The sequence below is a fragment of the Eulemur rufifrons genome, chromosome 16 (genome assembly GCF_041146395.1).
Source record: "Eulemur rufifrons isolate Redbay chromosome 16, OSU_ERuf_1, whole genome shotgun sequence".
In the NCBI taxonomy this organism is placed as follows: Eukaryota; Metazoa; Chordata; class Mammalia; order Primates; family Lemuridae; genus Eulemur; species Eulemur rufifrons.
Genome location: NC_090998.1, coordinates 86112601 through 86135808, shown reverse-complemented (window position 1 = coordinate 86135808; position 23208 = coordinate 86112601). Strand labels below are relative to the sequence as shown.

General features: G+C 55.8%; 1 protein-coding gene across 2 annotated transcripts in view; it reads left to right on the top strand.

Annotated features, from left to right (window-relative positions):
- The window catches only part of MYH9 (myosin heavy chain 9), a 90891-nt gene that overhangs the window by 52969 nt on the left and 14714 nt on the right, over positions 1–23208 (top strand). The window contains exons 6-24 of one of the 2 annotated variants that reach the window (XM_069490172.1): positions 2511–2603; positions 3240–3311; positions 3856–3954; positions 4375–4518; positions 5397–5492; positions 6336–6454; positions 8547–8699; positions 9662–9835; positions 11221–11394; positions 13576–13690; positions 15819–16012; positions 16399–16520; positions 17336–17405; positions 19128–19288; positions 20128–20236; positions 21177–21308; positions 21728–21934; positions 22438–22575; positions 22977–23100. In XM_069490172.1, coding sequence (XP_069346273.1) covers positions 4458–4518; positions 5397–5492; positions 6336–6454; positions 8547–8699; positions 9662–9835; positions 11221–11394; positions 13576–13690; positions 15819–16012; positions 16399–16520; positions 17336–17405; positions 19128–19288; positions 20128–20236; positions 21177–21308; positions 21728–21934; positions 22438–22575; positions 22977–23100 — 2149 coding nt within the window. In that variant the 5' untranslated portion in view covers positions 2511–2603; positions 3240–3311; positions 3856–3954; positions 4375–4457. Of the gene's footprint in view, positions 1–2510; positions 2604–3239; positions 3315–3855; positions 3955–4374; positions 4519–5396; positions 5493–6335; positions 6455–8546; positions 8700–9661; positions 9836–11220; positions 11395–13575; positions 13691–15818; positions 16013–16398; positions 16521–17335; positions 17406–19127; positions 19289–20127; positions 20237–21176; positions 21309–21727; positions 21935–22437; positions 22576–22976; positions 23101–23208 lie in introns of both variants that reach the window. The other variant, XM_069490171.1, reaches the window with a different exon arrangement.

Here is a 23208-nt window from a genome sequence, read left to right as displayed (position 1 = left end):
CATTTCCCAACTATTTATTGAATGCCTAGTATGCGACTCGTTCTCAGGAGGGTGACATTGGAGCCCCTGCCCCGGAGGACAGGAGACAGGACCACAGAGAGTAGTAAAATAGGGCCCTGGGCCTTGTGTCTGGGGCTCCAGCCGTAGAGGGGAAGGCATCAGGGTGGGGGTGATGGTGGGAGCAAAGTCGTGCAAATGTGGTCTGTGGTGGGCACCCTGTCCCTGGCTCTGAGTCCAGCTACAGTGATAACGTAGGTTGTCCCCGGCTTGAGATCACTGCCTGGGCCCTCAGTGTGAACAGCCGTTGGCCAGTTCGGTTTATTTCCTTGCCTGAAGCTGTACTGTGATTTTCCACACACAGCTGGGACACAAAACACTCTTGAATGCGGTTTGCCGGGCTTATGTTTGGAGGCCTGCTGTGGCACCCTCTGGGAGTGAGCACGCACTGCCTCACTTGTAGTGGCCGAGCTGGTCATCCCAGGGCCACCAGACAGGGTGTCCCAACCTCGCCTTGCTGTGAGGAGCCAGGCTTGGCCAGGGCTGCAGGTTGGCGAAGCAGAGCTTGGGTGAAGGGACTTTCCAGGTAGACGGCCGTAGTCTGAACAGTGACCTCAGACACCCCTCCCCCCGCCCCCATGTTTCCTATGCACTAGAAGCCCTTCAGAAACCAGACGGGTAATCCCAAGCCTCGTGAGCACTCAGTCATTGCACATTATGCAGATTTCATTGAAAAATAAAAGTCTCTCCTGTGCCCATGTCAGTGTCAATTAAGAAAAGCCCATAGGGTAGTCATCGCCGTTGTCAGCAGGGACTCGGCTCTGGAATCCAGAGCGGTTGCTCCCGAGTTGGCCGGGCCGTCCAGCTTTCCACAGCAACAGCGTGTGGCCCCAAACAGAGGCCTTAGCTTGGCCTCCAAGCCAGGGCGGGCGCAGGCTCGGGTGGGGGCCACGCTCCCTCTGTCTGCGGGAACGGGAGCGCTCGCCCAGCCTGGCAGCCTGGCCTGTGCTTTGAGAGGAACGTTTCGCTGGGTGGGGAGCAGCTCGCATCCAAATCTGGCTCTGTGGGCTGCCTCGGCTGACTGCCCGGGCCCGCCCGATGCCTGGGGGTGGGAGCCTGGCGTCCCGTTACCGCTGTGCCAAGCACACATGTAGAGCCTGCTCTGCGGGCTTGACCCCTGCCCCTTGGCCTGGCCCTGCCGGCCCTCCTTCAGGGTCAGGGCCCCAGAGTGACACCTTCTTATGTATAGAAGCCCTGGCATAGGAGGAGGTTCTGGTAGGTCCCCGGGGTCCCTGTTGGGCTTCCAGCCTGGCTCTACGAATGGGCCTTGTCTGTGGCAGGTGTGCCCAGAAGGTTGGGGTTGATGACTGTCCTGGGAGCTCCTGCTACTACCAGTTTTCCTTTTCATCACTCGTGGGCAGACACTACTCACATGAAATCCTGGCTTGACTCCAGCCTCGCTAATAGATACAAAAGCTCACCTGGCCCTTGTGTGATGATCTTTCTCCCTAGAGGGCCCTCAGGCGTTCAGGAGAAGGAGGTCCCTGTTTTCCTCAGCCAGTGTTAGTTGTCCCCTGGCCTGCTGGGGAGAGCGATGGCTGCTGCCAGAGCCACTCTGACCTGACAGTAGAGTTCCTGCACGGGGTGGGGGAACATGGCACTGGCTGCCCAGGGTTGGGTAGGAGACTTGAATCTGGCCACCCACTTTGCTGGCTGATAGCTGGGTGACCTTGGGCAGATCCTTCCCCGTCCCTCAACCTCAGCTTCCTTTTCTGTGAAATGGGGCCACGCTGTCCTGCCTCCCCAAGTGTGGTGAGGACCAGGGATCAGAAGGCCTTAGGGTGCCTTTTGTCAACCACAGAGCACTGTGCACCTACCAGCGGGATTTATTGACATCATCAATAAGTAGCTTGGAACCAAAGTGGCTCTTTTGATCACATGCCCCGCACCTGCCATGGTGGGGGTAGGTTTAGGGGGTGACATGGCAGGGGCCGGAACCGAAAGTGAAGTGTTTACTAGGACACACAAGACATGAGCATCTGTCTTTCATGGGCCTGATTTCCCCGTTTCCTTTTCCTATGAAAAGAAAAGAACGACGTGGGGATGAGAGGCAGGGAGGGTGGTGAGAGGCGAGTGTCCACAGGATGGAGACGCTGTCCCAGAGAAAGACTGTGCCACCGCCTCTGCTCTCAGTTCACCTGCTGCTTTCAAACGAGTCCATAGTGCCAGGTTCCTGGAGCCGAGGGAGTTTCGAGTTTCCTGCTTTCCCTTTCTAGGCCATGGAAGTAAGTTCCAACCGGTCAAGGTTTCCAAAGGCCTGGCGGGAAGGTCGCACTGTGATACAGAGGCCCGACCAAGGCTGGCGTGGCACCATCGGAACCCAGCTGGAAGGCTCCGTTCCTGGCACTTCGGGCCTGCTGACACGGCTCTGCCGCTGTCCCCCTTCCTGGCAGGGCAGGCCCAGCAGCCCAGGCCCCTGCCCGCCCTTCACTGTGTCTCTGGATTCCTTGCAGGGTGAGCTGGAGCGGCAGCTGCTGCAGGCCAACCCCATCCTGGAGGCCTTCGGGAACGCCAAGACCGTGAAGAACGACAACTCCTCACGCTTCGTGAGTAGCGCGTGCGGTGCTGCGGCTCTCGGGATGGAGGGCCCTTCCCCTGCCCAGAGCTTTGGCACAAACTTCCTTCCGCCTGGTCTTTTCCCTTCAAAAAATGAGGACGGTCCACACTTGGTGCTGCCTGTCCTGTTGCATGCAGTGGGCTGGATCGGATTCTAGTCAGTGCACACCTGCGCTGCCCCCCTTAAGGAGGACGGCCGTACATAGCTTCTTCAGCCTCCCTCGTAAAAGGTAGAAAAAGCCAGTGAGGGAGCCAGGATTTACCTGCCAGTGCCCCAGGGTGTCCCGCTGTCACCAGTAGCCAGTCAGTGCCCAGGGCCAGGTCAAGCAGTGAGGAACATTCCGACAACTGGCCGCCCCTCCTTGCCCTCTGGAGGAACCTGGGCATGAACTCAGCTTGTCCTGGGCTCCCGGCTCCCGGCTTCAGGCAGTGTGGCACCCGAGTGCTGAGTGCCCGTGCAGTGTGGGCGTACGGGACCCTGGCCTGGCACAAGGCACTGCCTCTTGGTTTTCTCCCTCCAGGATGTCCCCAGCTGAGGTAGGGATGGAGGCTCTGGCCTCCTTGCTCTAATGCGGGGAGTCCCCTCCTAATGCGGGGACTCACATCCCTTACCTGTCTTTTCTTAGGGCAAATTCATTCGCATCAACTTTGATGTCAATGGCTACATCGTCGGAGCCAACATTGAGACCTATATCCTTGTGGTTCGGTGGGACAAGAGTTCTGGTTCTGGAGGGGAGGGGGTGACCTCCATAGGGATAAGCTGTTTCCTGATTCCGGTGCTTTCCCCCTTGTGGGCCTATTCTCACACCGCCTATGTGGAGTCGGGAAGACTACCCGGGTAAGCTCATTGAAAACCCAATGTAGAGTTTAGGGTGTTCTTTCCTGGAAGGATAAAGTTCTGCTTAAAATGAGATGGAGCTGTTGAAATTCGCCCAGTGTGGATCCCAGAGGGTGACGTGTGGGTGGTGCTCGCCCTTACACTGCGTCACAGCCCTTGCTATGTGAGCGTTCCCATCTCCACTCACCTGCAAGGAGGAGACCCTCTAAATAGACAAGGCTCCCAAGGGCGTGAGCCCCCCTTTCGGACAAGCGATGCCTCTCGGAGGCAGTTTGCTTCGGCTCTGTTTTGCGTTTCGTGCCACGCTCCCTTCCTGGTGAAGTTTGGTTCCTTCTGACGGGGATGAGAGGAAAGTGGATGGGTTACCTCCCTCCAGCTGGTGTCGCTCCTTAACGTCTGTGAAGATCTTTTGGAGAAGTCTCGTGCTATCCGCCAGGCCAAGGACGAACGGACCTTCCACATCTTCTACTATCTCCTGTCTGGGGCCGGGGAGCACCTGAAGAGTGAGTAGTCGGCCCGCGGCCCGACGCTGGGGCGGCCGGGCGCCACGTCTCCCGCCAGAATCGGGCCACTCATGCCATTTGGGAAATGAAAACCTTGGCCTGGGGTTGGGGCAGGACAGGCGCGAATGACTGCCGTTCTCCGGGCCATCCTAAGGACGTGGGCTTCTGTTTCTAGCATGCCAGAGGAAAGCTAGGCAGCTTGCGTGCGGAGCTGCAAATCACGGGCCCTGGCGCTCTTCTGTGCCACGGGTCAGAGGCTCACGCGCGGGGGAAAGTCGGTGTCATGGCTGCTTCGCAGCTCCCAGGGCGGCTCGGGGCTCAGGGGCCGTTTCCAGCCTCCCAAACGTTTGCGGTCACAGCGCTGACTGGCGCCTCTGCTCTCACCCCCTCACGGCCACCCTTGCCCTCCACCCCTGACAGCCGATCTCCTGCTGGAGCCGTACAACAAGTACCGCTTCCTGTCCAACGGGCACGTCACCATCCCCGGGCAGCAGGACAAGGACATGTTCCAGGAGACCATGGAGGCCATGAGGATCATGGGCATCCCAGACGAGGAGCAGATGGGTACGAGCTGGCCCTCCTGGGGGTCAGGGGCTAGTGGTCGAGCCCTCGGGGCAGTGGGGCAGCTGGCAGGCCTGGGGAGAGCTTCTTGTCTGCTCTGACTCTTGAGGAGCCCCCTAGAGGCCAGGAGGGGGGGGTCTTCCATGCGTGGGAAAATGGTACGTCGGACGTGAGCTTCAGGGTCGTTTGTTCCCGGTGGCACCACAGGCATTTATGCAGAAGGGACAAGGACACGTTCTGATGGCCTAGGCCTGGGTCCGTGCTGCGGCTCTTGCCATTCGCTGAGAGTAGAATATTCACGCTCTGTCTCGGTGGAGCGTGGACAAGGCTGGGTATTGCATAGCAGCGTGGAGCCTGCCTGTGTCTTCTCGGCTCCCAGAGGGAGGGTGCAGAGGGCCATGTGTCCTCGGCCTGCTCGCAGCTTTAGTCTGAAGAAAGATCGGGGTGGGGACAGTGTACCCTGTTCTACAGCTGTGTCTGCTTTGGAGTAGAGTGAGGGTTGGGGTCAGCGCCTGCTCAGCCACAGGCAATACACGATTGAATGGGCCTGCCTGTGTCCCAGTAAAACCTTAGTTATAAAAGCAGCCATGGACCCCAGGGCTACAGGCACGTCCCTGGTCTGGCTTTAGAAGTGTTAGGAGTGTTGACAGAGCTCGTGTCTGAGCAAGGGCTGCCCGAGCTGAAGTCTGCAAGAGGCCTGGGAGACAGCGAGGTGGTGAGCCCACCACGCGCCACTAGACCAAGACCTGGCTCCCCTGTGGCCCCAGGAAGTGCGGGCCCCCGCTTGTCTTGCTTAGGGATCCCTGGGCGAGTGACCACTCTCTCTCGGGGCTTATCCCAGCCCATGTCTGCTTCTGAGTGGCTTTGATTGCACCCCAAAGGCATGCTGCGGGTCATCTCAGGGGTCCTTCAGCTCGGCAACATCGTCTTCAAGAAGGAGCGGAACACCGATCAGGCGTCCATGCCCGACAACACAGGTACGCCCGGGGGCCTCTCGTGGGAAATACGGGGGCAGGTGCCTGGACGTGGATTTGCTCAGGGGAAGAAGTCTTGCAGAAATTACAGATCCTCTTGTCTTTTTAATGTCAGGTGTGTTTATAGCCATATATCATTGGGTATTTTTTGTGCAGATGTAAAATACACATAGACGTGGCCCTGCTTTTTCTCACCGAGTCTGTATCAGTATGGGTTTGAAACCCTCGTGATCATGTAGACCAGGACTCCCTCATTTGTTCCGAGACCAAACCATTAGTTAGGGTCGTGAAGTCATGTCTTCACTGCACTGGACTCAGCCACTGCTGTTTCCTTGAGTCGCTGCAGATGACCCCATTTAAGTTATTTAGTCTCTCTCTCTTTTTTTTTTAATAACACAGAAAGATTTCATCAAAGTTATTCAGTCTTAACATGCCCTCCTTAGGGTCTTAACACACGCGTGTGTGGATTGTAAAGGACACTCCCGCGGGACCGTGCACTGTTCTGTCCTGCAGCACTGGGGTGGGCCCGCCTCCTCCCAGTCCTGTTTTTGGGTGGGGACCCGATGTACCCTGTGAAGTATGTGGCCGAGGGTTCACAGTGGAAGCGGTGCTGGGGCCTGGGTTAGGACGTGCTCCTCCCTGCTCCTTGGGCTCGGTGGAGGTGAAGGCTGCCGTGCCCCCCGGCCCACACGTGGCCACTGAGTCTGGGGAGCCAGGGGGTTCATGGCCCTGCTCAAGAAGGGCCGGGGTTCAGTTGTCCTGCTCCCAGGGTGGGCAGAGGGATGCGTTCTCTTGGGTGTAATTAAAACTTGTTGCCCCTCTCTTCTTTACTCTGAAAAATATTAGCTGCCCAAAAGGTGTCCCATCTCTTGGGTATCAACGTGACTGATTTCACCAGAGGCATCCTCACCCCACGCATCAAGGTGGGACGGGATTACGTCCAGAAGGCACAGACTAAGGAGCAGGTATGTCCTCTGTGTCCTCTGTGGCCGGGAAGCCGGCTGCCTCCTCGGCGAGCATCCCAGACGGGCACAGTTCAAGGCTGTTCCGGGCCATCCACTGTCAGGCACTTCCACGTGGGCCCTTCCTGCAGCCCTCGCAGCAGCCAGAGGGCAGGGTGGCATCACCCCATCTGGAACACAAGGAGGCTGGCCCTGGAGAGGGTTAGTGACGTGCCCACGGCCTCGCACCTAGGAAGTGCCGTGTTTAGGCCGCATCTGCCGCTTGACGTTGAGGCAGCATTTAGGCTGACGGGCCGTTGAGGATGGAGGCGCGTCCTGTCTGGTATAAAACGAGAACTTCATGTCTCTGTAGCCCGACTCCTTCTGGTGCCAGGGTGGCGGCACCCGCCGTCCTCGAGCCCGTGCCAAGCGGCTATTTCTCCACCACCTGCTGTCTTGCTGCATGTGGCGAGAGATGAACAGGAGTCTTTGCTCAGTTGTGCCAGACGAATGTGCCTGCCTTCCCCAGGAACTGAGGTCACTCCCAGCGCAGACCACTGTCCCCCTCTGCTGGGATTTCTAGTCTTTGTCATGGTGCTGGTCATGGGGTTTTCAAGGTGCCAGTCTCATTTCTTAAAAATTCTTGGGAAGTTCATGTTGGTTAATGCTTTTTCCTAAAGGTACCACCCACGGTACCCCACGCTGGCTGGCGGACAGTCTGAGGATACTTCTGTGCAGAGCCAGTGCCGAGAGGCAGGAACATTGTTTTCAAAAGACAGTGTGCATCATTATTGCCAACTGTTCGTTTCCCTAATAGTTAAGGAAGAACCTTTATTTTTTCATTACAAAAAGTAATGCTACATGAACTCTTAAGAAAACACAGGAAAGTCAAGAGAAAGAAAAAAATCACCATAGTCCTAACCATGATGATGATTTCCTGCAAGGCTTTTTTTTTTTTTTTTTTAAACTCAGTTGTCACTGTGGCTTTTTATCATGGAGCTTTTCAAACACATACAAAACAAAGTAGAGAGAGGGGCATGCAGAGCTCTGTGTGTCCTTATCACGTAGGCAGCGTCAGCAGTTACTAACGCATGGCCAGTCTTGGTTCATCCTTGATCTTACCTTCCCTCTTCCCTCAGTTGCATTATTTTGAAGCAAATCCTGGCATCTTTTTTTTTTCTTTTCTTTTCTTTTTATTGAGACAGAGTCTCACTCTCTTGCCTGGGTTAGAGTACCATGGCGTCAGCCTAGCTCACAGCAACCTCAAACTCCTGGGCTTAAGCGATCCTCCTGTCTCAGCCTCCCGGGTAGCTGGGACTACAGGCATGCACCACCATGCCTGGCTAATTTTTTCTATATATTTTTAAGTTGTCCAGCTAATTTCTTTCTATTTTTAGTAGAGACGGGGTCTCACTCTTGCTCGGGCTGGTTTCTTTTTTTTTTTTTTTCCTTTTTTATAGCTTCCTGTCTGAGTGTTGGGTATCTTATTACTTCTGTAAATAATGTGTTCCCATCTTATTTTGAAAAGGTTTTTGCAAATTTCTAAGTTTTTCGTGCCCATATTGTTGGATATTTAGGCTGTTCCAACTTTGCTTCATCATGTATGACACTGCGGTGAATATATTTGTATGTGAAGTGCTTCCTCCCACCCACTTTTAGGGCTGTTTCTTTGGGGGAGGGCCCCAAAAGTGAAATTGTAAGGGCAAAGGGCATGAGGATTTTAAGACTCCTTGTGGGCCGGGCGCGGTGGCTCACGCCTGTAATCCTAGCACTCTGGGAGGCCGAGGCGGGTGGATCGCTCAAGGTCAGGAGTTCGAGACCAGCCTGAGCAAGAGCGAGACCCCGTCTCTACTAAAAATAGAAAGAAATTATATGGACAACTAAAAATATATATATAGAAAAATTAGCCGGGCATGGTGGCGCATGCCTGTAGTCCCAGCTACTCGGGAGGCTGAGGCAGGAGGATCGCTTGAGCCCAGGAGTTTGAGGTTGCTGTGAGCTAGGCTGACGCCACGGCACTCACTCTAGCCTGGGCAACAAAGTGAGACTCTGTCTCAAAAAAAAAAAAAAAAAAAGACTCCTTGTGCCTGACACTCGGCTTCCATGTGTCCCCCAGGCTGACTTTGCCATCGAGGCCTTGGCCAAGGCCACGTACGAGCGCATGTTCCGCTGGCTGGTCCTTCGCATCAACAAAGCTCTGGACAAGACCAAGAGACAGGGCGCCTCGTTCATCGGCATCCTGGACATCGCCGGCTTCGAGATCTTTGATGTGAGCTTCACCTCTGTAACCCACCTCGCCACCTCCTTGGCCTCTTGGCCGCCTTCTCCTTGGCTAGGAATCCTCTTTCCCGTGGTCCTGTGGTCAGAGTTGCCATCTCCTTTGCATGGAGACATCAGTTGGGTGTATTGAAAGAGACTTCCATTTTCAGCCAGAAACGCTGGAGAGAATGGGACCTTTTAGATCATGTTCTTGGAGGCTTCCTGGGCAGGTCTTCCTATCCACTCTTCCTGCAGATACTTACTAAACGTTGGTACAAGACATTGTCCCTGCCCATAAAGACTCTGAGGTCTAGTAGGAAACACGGGTAGTTGCAGTAGATTAGAGTTTCCTAACCTGGGGTCCATCGGAGGTTTCAGCAGAGCCATGAACTAAGATGGGGAAAAAATTACATCTTAATGTTTCACTAATGTATCATTGAAATCATGCATTTTTTTGGATTGCAAATTGAGCAAACTAGATGCACCACAGTTTTATTCGCAGTGCTTGTGATCTGTCAACAACAGAAGTAAGATATTTTCACATCACATTCCAGTTGTTGGGGAGATCTGGCATTGTCATTTACATTCCTCTCTATCTCACAATTGTGGAAACTTTTGTTAACAAAACTCGTTCTTATTAATAAGGAAGCGCAAAACATTTTCTCTGTCACAATGTTTTAGTAATTACGTTTCAACATAACTTCTTTCCTTTGTAATCTGTTTGATGCATTTCAAAGCATTATTCTGGAAAGGCTTTACCAGACTGCTAGAGAGGCCCGTGGCCCTAGAAAGCAAGGACACCCACTGCTGCGTGTGGTACGGCCAGGCCCAGAGCCATCCAGGCTCTAGAGGCAGCAGGTTGAGGTGCCCGAGGAGGCCCTTCCTCCCTCCCTACCCTACCCTCCTTCTCAAGGGGCTCGTGGCCTCCTAGTAGAGGGTTGGCGACCGCTGACGTTTTCTCCCTCCCTGCAGCTGAACTCCTTCGAGCAGCTCTGCATCAACTACACCAACGAGAAGCTGCAGCAGCTCTTCAACCACACCATGTTCATCCTGGAGCAGGAGGAGTACCAGCGCGAGGGCATCGAGTGGAACTTCATCGACTTCGGCCTGGACCTGCAGCCCTGCATCGACCTCATCGAGAAGCCAGTAAGCGCCAAGCGTGCTCTGACCGCCCGTCTGCCTCCGGCCCTTCCCTCGGGGGCACCTGCTCCTCCCCTGCTGCTCTGTGCTGGCGGTGGAGTGTCTAGCTCCTCTTCCTGTCGGTGCCACCTGGAGGACTGAGCCTGAGGGTTTAGATCCTGTGCCTGGAAGGCCTGGGTGCCTCCCTCAGAGGAGATGCTCTGGGCGGCAGCTGCACCGAGCCCAGCCCAGCTGACCGGGTGGGGATGCAGCCAGGGCCCAAGCATCCTGTCTTCAGTCCCAGGAGACCACCCAGCCTCCACCTGAGGGGTGGGTTCAGTAAGCATCATCGCCTTAAAGAAGCAGCCAGGCATTTACTTAGTAAGGTTCTATCCCCAGACGCTTTCACTGTAGCTCGGGATTGTGCAGACCCTGGGTGTCGAATGCTGTCCGCAGGTGCGAGTACTAAAGCTTGGCCTGTCCCCCTTCAGGACCAACATGGCACTGGAGCTTCCACCCCCAGCATTAGCCATTCGGGAATGGTTGTAGCTAGAAAGTCTTTCGCCTTTCCCAAGCAGTTCACATTTAAAGCTCTCGCCAGGTAGACATTGCGCCACCTGTTTGTGCTTCAGGTTTGGGGGCGTGTGCTCTGTAACGAAGCCCGAGCTGTTTCTTTTTCTGGGTTGTCTCTTGACTATAGTTAAATGCACTGAACTCACATTCTTCCTGGAGGCCTGAACTGCCTGAGTGTGTAAACATCAGAGTTGCACAGGACCGTTAATTAATCAGGCCTAGAACAAAGTTTGTTCGGTTCGAAACAATTCACTTTTGTGATGAGTTTTGTTCTTTTATCAATTGAACTTTTCATTTAACAAGAACCCACCTGGTTTCAAGTTTTGTTAGGCAGTCTCTCTGCAGTGACTGAATCTGCCTTCTTGTCTTATAAATTCAGTGCACAGAAGGCTGCTGGGTCTCTGGGACTCTTCTCTTCCTCAAGGGGCTCATCCCAAGTACTCTGTTGCATCGCTGAGTTGCGTAGACGCAGCGTGTGGAGTGGCGTCTCCAGTGGCAGGATGGGATGCGTGTTGAGGGCGGCCTCCTGGGCAGACCCCAGCACACCCCGGAGCCAGGCTCTCTGGGCAGGTCAACAGACCCCCACTTCTCATCACACCCAGCAGGGGGTTCGCTAGCGAATTCACTGACACTGGAGAACCCCTGTGATGGCTGCTTGGGTAAAGATGTCTCAGCCACCGCCTAGATCCCAGAGGTTTCTTTTTAAACTAGAATTCTTGAATTGAGTGTTTTCCTACAGGGAAGAGCGCCGCCCACCTCTGCGGGGTTCTGACACACAGGCTTTGGCTCACTGCACGGGTGAGGTGTGCTCACCTGTGCCAATGCTGTGCTTCCTCCAGGCAGGCCCCCCTGGCATCCTGGCCCTGCTCGATGAGGAGTGCTGGTTCCCCAAGGCCACTGACAAGAGCTTCGTGGAGAAGGTTGTGCAGGAGCAGGGCACCCACCCCAAGTTCCAGAAGCCCAAGCAGCTGAAGGACAAAGCCGATTTCTGCATCATCCACTATGCCGGCAGGGTGAGGAGAGCTCCCAGGAAGGAGCGGAGTCCATTCTCTCTGGGACCAGGAGCCAGCGGCTCCGGGGGTGGGGAGATGTGGCCCGAGTGTGGTTCTTGTCCAGCGACTCTTTCAGTCATGTGGCTGGTGGCAGTAAGCAGCATTCACACAGCCTGCAAAGCGCCTTCACGTGGTACATGTCGTTAGAAGCATGCAGCACGCCACCGTGGTGTTCAGGCTGGTTGCTGCAGTGCTGTCCTGTACGCCCATCTGCCAGGTGTGGAGATTTGGCTAAAGGCACAGAGTTTGACTTAGAGCTCTGTCGCTCATAAGCTGTGTGACTCTGGGCCAGTTACTTACCTCTCTGAGCCTTGGTTTTCTCATCTGGAAAAGGAGAGTGACCACCCGCCATGCAGGGTTACACGTATTCCATGAGCTCAGGAAGCCCAGTGCCTGGCACAGGTCAGTGCTCCAGGGCAGGGCTTCTCGGTGTCGCCACTGCTGACGTTGGGGGCCGGAGCATTATTGTGGGGTCTGCCCTGCGAGTGCTAGGATGCTTAGCAACATCCTGGCTTGACCCACCGGAGTCAAGAGTCAGGGGCACCTTCCCTGGTTGTGACAGCCAAAAATGTTTCCAGACATTGCCAAACATGTCCTGTCGTGGGGCAGGGGGATTGCCCTGCCTGGGAGTCACTGCTGTACATGACAGCTGCTGTGGCCCAGGCCGCACAGCCAGCAGGTGATAGACCTGCCCTCAGCACTCACCTGGCAGACACCTTCCCAGTCCACGTGTTGTTGGGGCTTAGGCCCAACTTACTCCATAAAGGTCTGTGCCTAGACAAAAAGTTCTGAGCTTTTGCATGAAGTCCCTAACAGTTAATCGTAGCCCAAACACAATTAAACAGGGGCTGCGCCACCTCCTCATCAGTGGCTGTCGGTGAGGAGCGCTGAGAGCTTCCGTACCCTGTTCCCAAGCCACGTGCGGTCCAGCCCCAGGCTCCAGCAAGCGGCCCCCACTGCCCAGCCTCGCACACTTAGCTTATCCGGTTCCTGAGGCTACAAAAACAACTCTCTTAAAACTACCCGTGAAAAAAATAGTAGAGCCAAAAACACTGTTTAGGCACTTCCCCTAGGAATGTTTCCCAAGCTCATTTCCACTCCCGCTTTGCGAAATGAGTGTGTTCATCAATGCGAGCGCTCACAGGAGGGCTTTTACTGTAGTCGCATTTACAATGCTGCAAAGCGGGGACACCCTGAAGCCCAGCAAGGGCTGCACGAGGAAATCAGCCATGGTGCGTCCACACTGGGCCTGTGCTGCCGCAGCTAAAAGGACAAGGGTGCTGGCCGAGCCGAAGTGGGAGGGTCGCCAGGACAGATCCTCGGGAAAGGGAAGGCACCATCACGTGCCCATCAGCACCGGCAGCACACGCTCGCTTAAACACTAGAAGGGGCCGGGAGACACCTGGTTCCCGCGGAACAGCAGCTCCTCGGGGCTGCAGTTGGGTTAGGAAGAGGGGGGCCCAGGTGGCCTGCTGCTCTCTTTATGTTGTTCTGGGACCTGTGCAATGAAAATATAATGTTATGTTACTTGTTTTATTAAGATTATATTTCCAAAAAGATAAAACTAGTACTTATTAGAGAAAACGTGGGCATTCAGAGCCGGGTACGGTGGCTCATGCCTGCAGTCCTGGCTACTCAGGAGGCTGCGGTGGGAGGATTGCTGGAGCCCAGGAGTTTGAGTCCAGCCTGGGCAGCATAGCAAGACACAGTCTTAAAAAAAGAAAGAAAACGTGGACATTCTAAAAAGACAAATGGAAAGTAAAAATTACTTGTCTTTGGCTATAAAGAACTATTTATTAACATTTTGTTTTATGTCCTTATAGGATCATTTTCTTTGTTCATATTACCTAAAAAAAAAAAAAAAAATTAAAGACATTCTATTTTCTTAGCTAACCGCCTTTTGGGTGTTTGCGATGTTTTTCATGTTTTGCTCCCACACGCAATGCCACTGAGAGTCTGGTAGATGCCACATTGCTGTCACCACTCATCATTTCCTTCCTGGAGACGGTGATGCTGGGTCGGGGGATGTTCACCTTTTCTAACTGTTTTGCTTATGGGCGTCAGCTTCTCCTCCTCCTGAGAGGTCGTGAGCACTTGTGTCCCCAGAGCAGCTCGTGACCCGGGCCTCTCTGCCTCTCCCAGGTGGATTACAAGGCTGACGAGTGGCTGATGAAGAACATGGACCCCCTGAACGACAACATCGCCACGCTGCTCCACCAGTCCTCCGACAAGTTCGTCTCGGAGCTGTGGAAGGATGGTACGCCCTTTGCACTTCGTCCCTGCCTCCTTGTGGCTGCACGAGGTGGTCACTCTCCCACCTTCGCAGCGGGCCAGGCTGCAAAACACGGGGTGTGCATCCCCCTCTGGCACGAGCCAGGTGGATCCCGTCCTCCGTAGCTCTCACGAGAGAGGTCTCCTCGAACTGCAAGGGAGAGGCGGCCCTTGAGCTGCAGTGTGGCCGTTTCCTCCCGGGGCAGAGTGCTGCTCCAGGCGTGCCGGCCGCACACAGCTGGGGTGCCTCCACGTGTGGGGAGTCATGAGGTGGCCCAAAGCCTTGCTGCGTAGGTTTCCAGCCCCCGCCCCCATTGCCTTTCCACCTCTGCTCCTTGGTAGGCTGGTTGCTTTGGAGTTATTCTTTTTAATTGTTTCTGTTGGTTTCTCCCTTTCCTCTGCCTGGGTTTTGCTTTGACCTCTCTGTTGCAGAGCTGCAGAGCACTCAGAGAGCCTATTTCTATCAGCGCTTTCCCATTCTCCACCTAGAACCAGGTGACTGGCCACCGAGCGGGGTCTCTGTGTGTGGTGCATCCAAAGCTGTGCAAGAAGTGCTTCTGCGAGTTTCCCCCCGCCCTTGGCTCGTCCTGCCTGCCTGCGCCCCTGGCCTGCCCCTGGGCTGCTGGGCAGGCTCCCCCGCCGTGTCCACTGCAGGCCTCTGGTAGAAAACCAGACAAGTGAGGGGCTGTGTGTGGATATTTGAGAACTTGATGTTATAATCTTAAAACAAAAAAGAATTGTTTAAAAATTCATACCCTCCTTAGAGCGCCACCTTCAAAGGCAGCGTCCCACTGCTTGACCGGCTGCATGTGTCTTGGCGTGAGGTCCAGGCCTGTGCACGCTGCCCTGTGTCTGCACCTGGGGCTGAAACGGCGTTTGTGTGTTCACTCAGCACTCGCTCGGCAAGGGCCTGGGCCACCTGGCCAGGCGCTCGGGGGCAGGACACACCCGAGTAAAAGGACCAGTTACTGTGGGGCCACACTGACTGTCCTCTGGACAGCCCAAGTGGCTTTCACAAGTCACACTGCCAGGAAAACTTCAGTAGCCAGGAACGTTGGCCCTGTGCTGGGTGTGTAGGTCAAAGAGGCCTCCCGTTTTAATTGGTTCCATCCTCACCCCTGGCTTCTGTCTCGAGCAAGTGTCCCTTTTGTGGTCCTCATTTAAATTAATAGAGATCTGGCCACAAAGGAACAGGAAATGGGCTTTGTCACAGAATTCTTAACTTTTACATCCAATAAGAGAAGGCTTCAAGTTTAACATTAGCTCTTGCTTAAAACTGCTCTCAAATCGCTGGGCACGTTGGTTTGGTTTGCTTGTTTGCTTGCTTTTGTTTTTCACCTTGGAGGATGGAGTTCATTGCTTCGCTGCTGGGCCTGGGCTCCAGTGAAAGGGCTGCCTCCTCTGAGGGTTGCTTTACACGGTTAAGACCTATGAGCCAGGAGACAAAGTGAATGGAAGACTGTGAAGAGATCCTCAAACTTTGGAATACTATGGTCAATAGCCATTCTTTGGAGTTCTCTGTTTCTACCCCAAGTGCCGCTGCTCTGGGTCCCTGGTGTAGAGATCTCTGTGTAAACACAGGGACTCCCGTGGGGTCCTGCGGACAGTGGCAGAGTGGCCTTAGACCACCTGCTTCCTAGCCCAGTGCTCTTGGGTAAGGGTCAAGGCCAATGTGAATTCAAGATACTGATTTTTTTTTTCAACTGGGACCATAAAGTTCAGGATTCTATAACAGAGAGGTTTTAACATCTCCTCAGAGCCAGGCCAGTGGAGTTCTCACTATGCCAGATCACGTTCCTGACCTTATTGCATCTCTTTGGGAACAGGAGCTCCAGAGCAGGTGAAGGCAGGGGATGGGAAGATGAGGTAGCCCTGGCGGACGTGCCGCTCCCTGAGGGACACGGCCAAGTGCCTTTACTGTCCCCCCCTTGGCTTCCTGCTCAACATTTGGGGTCGATCTTAGCACCCTGTGTAGGTTCCCAGCAGAAGGCGTCCTGCTGTTCAATTCTGTCTCCCACCTTCTTCTGTCCTGTCGTCTGTCTGCCTCTCTCCTGCCCACTCCGTCCCCAGCTGGCACTGCTGGGCACTCATGCGCTTTCCTGTGGCCTCCACAGTGGACCGCATCATCGGCCTGGACCAGGTGGCCGGCATGTCCGAGACGGCGCTGCCCGGGGCCTTCAAGACGCGGAAGGGCATGTTCCGCACCGTGGGGCAGCTCTACAAGGAGCAGCTGGCCAAGCTGATGGCCACGCTGAGGAACACCAACCCCAACTTCGTCCGCTGCATCATCCCCAACCACGAGAAGAAGGTGAGACGCGCGGCGGGGTGGCACGGCCAGGGCACGACTGTGCAGGGCCCTCAGCCCTTGTCTGTGCCCCCAGCAGAAGCGATTCCAGCCCCCAAGGCACGCATAGAGCCCCCAGTGAGCCCGCAGTGGAGTCCCTCTGCAGGGCGGCTCTGCCATTGGCTTAGGAGATGAGCTGTGTTTGTAGCCTGCGTTTCCTGTTGGTTACGCTGTGTCACTGTAGCCGCCGTCAGACCTGGGTGCTTTGACTTAGCTTTCAAAACCCGTGGGCTGCAGTGACTTCCTCCCCTGGGCTCTTGCCCTGTAGGGTTCACAGGGGCCTGGGCAACTCCTCTCCATTGGTTCCTAAGTACAGAGGTAGGACCCCGTGCACGTGTTTCCTTCCCTAGGCCGGCAAACTGGACCCGCATCTCGTGCTGGACCAGCTGCGCTGCAACGGCGTTCTCGAGGGCATCCGCATCTGCCGCCAAGGCTTCCCCAACAGAGTGGTCTTCCAGGAGTTCCGGCAGAGGTAAGCAGGGCCTGGACCCACCTCTGCCAGGCCCGGCTGCACACGGACTATGACGTCCCAGAGGTGGGCCACGCCCCAGGAGGGACCTCGGCCAGGGAACCCTTCCACCTTCCATGCAGAGCTAGGCACAGCCGGCTCCTCACATGTTCCTCTCTATTCCGCTCTGCGAGAGCAGAGACTTCTCTGTGTTGTTACCGAGATGAAAGTCATTGTGTTAACTTTCACTCCTGGTGACTGCGAGGGCCTGCTGCTCTTTCTGCACTTAGAGGAGCTATGAAAAGAAATTTTAACAGACTCCGCCAGAGACTTGGGTATTGAGGGAACTTTATGGAAATGGAAGTCGTAAAGTACGGCAGCTTCTTGCTGTGTGTGCAAAGACAGTGACACTGTCCTGTTTCTCCAAGGACTGTGTTTAGTGTCAATTGCTGCTGTGACGCAGCCCTTTATCTCTTGGGCCGTTCCTGTTTGTTAGCAGCTCCCTGCAGTGGTCGCAGGGAAGCTATGCGCTTGGCCGTCCCGAGGTTCCAGGCGAGGGCGATGAGCAATTAGTGAGCCCGACCTAAAACTCACCCGTGCGTGGCTGCACCATCCGCCATGAGCTTCCATTCACTTTCTGGAAAATACCAACCCTCCCTTGTGTAATTCAGCCTAAGAAAATTGCAGGGTGGGATTTGCCAAATGTCTTCTTTCGTTAGGGGAATTTGTGAAAAGAATTCTTCTACGCCACAGGGATGACCCTCATCTCTCACGTATATTCTAGGCCACGCAGAATTGAAGCAAGGGGTAAATGAGCTGGCTTCTCTTTCCTTCCTCAGATACGAGATCCTGACACCAAATTCCATCCCTAAGGGCTTCATGGACGGGAAGCAGGCGTGTGTGCTCATGGTGAGTTGAGCTGCCGTCCCTGCCTCCCTGGATGGGTGGCCCTTTGGCCGGTGAGCACCACATGGCCAGAGCCTGTCCTACTGGACGGGCACCCTTTGCTCATGCCCAGGTTGTGTCGTTCCTTCCGATGGTCTAGTTCTGACTCTGCCGGGCACCCTGGGCGGCAGCCCTCGGGTAGTCATGGGTGGTGGTTGGCACCAGGGCAGTGAGGAGGAGAAGAGAACCGCGGCTGTGGCAGGGCTCTGATGTGGGCTGGCCTCTTCTGTTTGGGAACATTCTGCTGCTTTCGTGCTCACATCCCCTCAGATCTTCATGCTCCGTGTGGCGGGCAGGGCAGCTCAAACCAGGGCAGCAGGCCCGGAGCACCGCTACCCACCCAGAGCCACTGCAGTCTCTGCTTCTCGACATGTCCTCCCTCCTTTGTTCCCCACGGCCGTGGCGCAGGGCTGGACGTGCCCCACACGCTCTCGAGTCCAGGTGTCCTTCGGTGACTCAGGGCCTAGTGGGGGCTGGATCCCACCCTTGTCCTTTTCCACTTTCCAGGCGTCCTGTTGTGGCTGGTGTGTCTTTGCCTTTTGTCTCGTTTTACTTTGTGTTCTTTCTTTCTAAAGAATCAGAGAGGACAGGCTAGCAGGTTGGGAGTTGGTGGGAGGAAAAGAGCAAAGAGAAGGAAAAAGTTCATCACCTGCTATGTGCAAAGCCTGCGACAGTGAGATTGGGGACAGGAAAAAGGAGGGAGAGGAGAGAGCTCCCTGCTCCAGGGTGCTCGGCAGCTGTGGGAACGAAGGCGGGGGGGAGGGCCTCCAGCTGTGTCTGCCCTCCCCACAGCGCTGTGGCCAGCTGCTGGCCAGGTGAGCTGTGTGTCCTCCTGCAGGTGACCCTCTTAGGCCTGGTTATGAGCGAGGAGTAGGGAGTGGGGAATGATGTGTTGTCTCCACCTCCCCTGGTCTTTCGTCCTCCTACTGGGGTCTCTTCCGGGACCACCGGGGCCATTCGTAGGCACCGAGGGTCCCTCAGATCCCACTTACCGCGCTCATGGCACTGCCTGTTTGGAGCTGGTTCCGGATTCCCTCCCTCCCGGGCACGGGGACAGACAGGCACACATGCCCTTGCCTGTGTGCTAACGAGAGAGCCTTGCTGTCACTGGCATTGCTCAGGAGGAATAATGACACTAAAATGTACTCAGCGCTCTGCATACACTTGACCCTGTGCCAAGCACTTTCTGTGCGTTTTCTTATTTAATTCCCACAACCCTACTATGAAGGTGGCACCATTATTAGTTTTGTTTGTTAACTCTTTTTTAAAATTAAATAAAACATTATTCCCATTTCATAGGCAAGGGAACGTGGCCTCATGGAGAGGGTGAGGCCCAGGGTCACCTCACTAGTATTTGATCCTGAGCCCGATCTGTAATGTGACAGTCCCCACCTCCAGTGTGGAGCGTGATTCCAGTATGCAGAGGTGGGAGGTAGAAGGAAGAGAGACCTTTCAGTTTCCTTTAACCCTGAGGTTCGGTGTCTCTCTGCAAGTGTGACTTGTGCCCTGCCCCGTGCTGGGACCTGTGCCTCTTCTCCGTGTCCCCGAGCCCCACTTTCCCTGGCACCGCGGAAGAGGAGCAGCAGCCGGCTGAGGGCCTCCTGGGACTGGCCACGGTGTCGGCCCCCCCTCCCTCCGAGGTTTCCGCAGTGGCTCTCAGTAACCGGCCTGCTCTCTTCCATCCAGATCAAAGCCCTGGAGCTCGACAGCAACCTGTACCGCATTGGCCAGAGCAAAGTCTTCTTCCGGGCCGGTGTGCTGGCCCACCTGGAGGAGGAGCGGGACCTGAAGATCACCGATGTCATCATAGGGTTCCAGGCCTGCTGCAGGGGCTACCTGGCCAGGAAGTGAGTCTCGGGAGGCCCCCCGGCCCCACACACCAGGCCCTGCCGAGCCCTCCTGCTGTGGAAGAGCACTTAGCCAGTGTGATCTAGGGGCTTGGTGCCAGGCCCATGCCTGTTGGGGAGGCCCACGTGGCTCTTCCTATGCCCTCTGCTCCTAGATTTCTACCTCCAAGGAGTAAAGCAGGATCTCTGATTGAGATTTAGAGTGACCATGGCAAGGTGATCTGTGTTTGGGTTTGCCAATCTGTGAGCTCCTGCTCACCTGTACTGCTCACCTGTACAGCTCGCTGTGTTTCCCCTGTGGGGGGAAGGGCTTCCTGACGCAGGACAGCGGGGGTGGCAGCGGCACACTGGCCTCCTGTGTCAGGCTCTGGGACACACGTCCTGGAGGTGGGAGGTGGAGCACACAGCCCACCTTTGCAGAACACCAGCTCCTGCATCATCTCACCAGACCACAGCTCAGATAGTGGACACGTGAGGGGCAGGAACTGAAGTCAAAAGTGGTCACCCTGGGGCCACATCAGCTTGGTGCCCAGGAGTCGGGCTGAGTGGGTCCGTGGCTGGTTCACACGGGCCTTCACGTGTGGGCTCCGCAGTGAAGGGCGTGGTCCGCTGACCCAGGCCCTTGTCGCCCACTGCAAGGTCAGTGACCTGTGGGTCACACAGTTCGTTAGTGGGAGAACCAAGACTCAACCCCAAGGCCAGCCTCCTCCTGAGTTTCTTTCTTGAGGTGCCCAGGCAGGGGTAGGTCCCCCAGAAAAGGCTTGGGGGCGAGGTCAGGGCTGTCAGGGTGGGCCTGCCCTCGCCCTGCCTGAGGTACTGACCGAGCTGGTGACCCACAGGGCCTTTGCCAAGCGGCAGCAGCAGCTGACGGCCATGAAGGTCCTGCAGAGGAACTGCGCCGCCTACCTCAAGCTGCGGAACTGGCAGTGGTGGAGGCTCTTCACCAAGGTGGGTGTGAGAAAGGGCCTGTCCTTACCCGCCAGGCGCTCTGTGGCCACAGGCAGTGCCAGGGGACAAGCAGGCCTCCTGCTTTCCCCCGTGTGGCCTCACCTTTGCCTGCCCTTGCAGTCTAGAGGGGGTGTGGGCCTTGGCGTCTGTCTGGTGTGGGCGGCCATGGCTTGCTGCTGGGCCGGGCCAGCCCAGAGAACAGCTCCCGAGATGGAAGGGCCCAGAATGCTGCAGCCCCACACGGTGCAGGGGGCCGGCATCCCCAAAGCCACGGGTCGGCCGCTCAGAAGCTTTGCGTGTGGCTGGACTGGCTCTCCCCAGCCTTTTATTTTTAAAGTTGTTCAGGTTGCTTTTGTTAATAATATCTAATTTATGGTAATTGCAAAATTAATAATGAAAAGCAAAAAAAAGAAGATAAAAATTCACCCATAATTCACTCGCCCAGAACCAGGAGCAGTGGATGTTTTAATGTTATTCCTGCTCTGCTTTTGGCACTGCCTATAAATCTCAGCTGTGTCAACCGTATACATTCTTACGTAGCTGAGCTTTGACTTGTATAAACAGTCTCGTGGTCTGCACTTTCCGTTTAAAATTCTTTCCTAAGCGCTGCATCGAGAAGTCGGCGCACTGTTCCTTAGAGGGTGCGTCCTAGTTTGTCCGGCTGCTTTTCTCCATGTCATTCCCCGCTCTTTTGCTGTCATAAACAATGCTGTGCTGAACATCTTCATGCACACACAGGGACAGTTTCCTGGGTCAGAGGCCCAGGCGTACAGCACCAGACTGACGTCCAGGAGGACTGTCCCCTCTTGAACGTCCTCCCTGCAGTAGGTCTTGCTCCCCCTTCCCGTGGGAGCTGGCATCTCCAGAGGTGCGGGAGAGGCCCCACAGCTGTTGGCAGAGGTGGGCACCTTCCAGCTGAGCAGCTCCCTCTCCTGTCCAGGTCAAGCCGCTGCTGCAGGTGAGCCGACAGGAGGAGGAGATGATGGCCAAGGAGGAGGAGCTGGTGAAGGTCCGGGAGAAGCAGCTGGCTGCGGAGAACAGACTCACGGAGATGGAGACGCTGCAGTCTCAGGTGGGTGTCCGCGCAGCCTACCCGCTAGCGCAGCCTCTCCCAGTGCTGCCACCTGCTGGTCACCAGGGACGAGGCATGTTTGCCGCTTCAGGGACCATTTTTGCTGTTACTGTAGGAAATTGGGGTTATGTGATGTGGGGAAGTCGCCCGAGAGGATGGGAGGTTAGCAAGTGTTGGGTTCAAGTCCTAGCTTCCACCACGTAACCTCTCTGAGCCTTTTCCCGGGATCTTGGTATGATGCTCACAGGGTAGTGGCAAGAAATATAGGATGTGATGTTTGGAAAGTGCCTGGGAGCTTAAGCACTCCCTGGGTGGAAGCTACTCCATGTTCCTCTCCCACCGGGGGCCTGAGTTGGACAGTGTCTGTCGTTGAGAATGGAGCGCTTGAGCAGCTTGCATTTTCCACATGTTCTTTGCAGCTCATGGCGGAGAAGTTGCAGCTGCAGGAGCAGCTCCAGGCAGAGACGGAGCTGTGTGCCGAGGCCGAGGAGCTCCGTGCCCGCCTGACTGCCAAGAAGCAGGAGCTGGAAGAGATCTGCCATGACCTTGAGGCCAGGGTGGAGGAGGAGGAGGAGCGCTGCCAGCACCTGCAGGCAGAGAAGAAGAAAATGCAGCAGAACATCCAGGTAACCCCCCTGGTCCTCCTGGAGAAGGGGCAGGGCTGGACACTTGGAAGATGGGTGGAAGGGACCGGGCGGTTGTGGAGGAGCAGTGATGAGGGAGCCAGGGAGAGCATGGAATGAGAATTGCGTGGGAGGCCACTCCTCACTTTGCCCACTCGGGGCAGCCTGGAGAGGTTTGCTCTTTGGGGCAGTTATTTCTACCCTGTGCGTTTCAGACCTACACGAGTGCTGCCCAGGCGAGCACTGAGGCCAATTTAACTTCCCTCCGGTCAGCCCTGGCCCTGGCTGGCCTGCGAGGCACAGAGCCATCCGCTCTGCCTTCTGCCCGTCCCACCAGTGGGTGCTGGCCCAAGGAAGCTCTTCAGTCACGACATTGCACTGGGGTTCTTGGCCCTGCACCCCAGTTTGAAATCCCGGATCTCACAAGTGGGGCTTGGGCCCCATCCTGGCCGTGCCACTGGGCTCACGTAGCCTGCTGTCCTCACGGTCTCTCTGGGCCCCGGCAGGAGCTCGAGGAGCAGCTGGAGGAGGAGGAGAGCGCCCGGCAAAAGCTGCAGCTGGAGAAGGTGACCACCGAGGCGAAGCTGAAGAAGTTGGAGGAAGACCAGATCATCATGGAGGACCAGAACTGCAAGCTGGCAAAGGTGAGGCTGGAGCCCACCTGGTGGGTGAGCAAGGGTCCCGGCAGTAGGGGTGAGCACGGTGCGGCTGCCTCCGGAAAGAGTGGAGCCAGTCATCCCTTGCCAACACGAGCTGTCACCGGGAAGCCTTTCTCACCTGTGTTCAGAGGGGTAGCACAGGTCCCGGAAGGGCTTGGGCACCCACATTTTTTGATCCTAAGAAAGCATGTCTGGTTATTTCAGGGGAGCTAGTGACCTTTCAAAATTATCCCTTTGATCCAGGAAATCCTAATAAATTTGATCAAGTGTTGAAGGCCCTGCTTCTCCATGCCATCCTAAATTTCTGGGCGAGTCATGCTTTGAGGAGAGCTGAAGTGTTCTGTGCTCATCCAACACTAAGCTCTGACCCACTCTCCCCTCCGCAGGAGAAGAAACTGCTGGAGGATAGAATATCTGAGTTCACCACCAACCTCATGGAAGAGGAGGAGAAATCAAAGAGCCTGGCCAAGCTCAAGAACAAGCATGAGGCCATGATCACAGACCTGGAAGGTAAGGGGGGACGTGCAGGCGCTGCCCTTTCTGAGCCAGAGCCGAGGCGTCCACAGCGCATGGGTGAGCCCGGGCCTCCCTGCAGCACCAGCCGCTGCCCTCTGGACC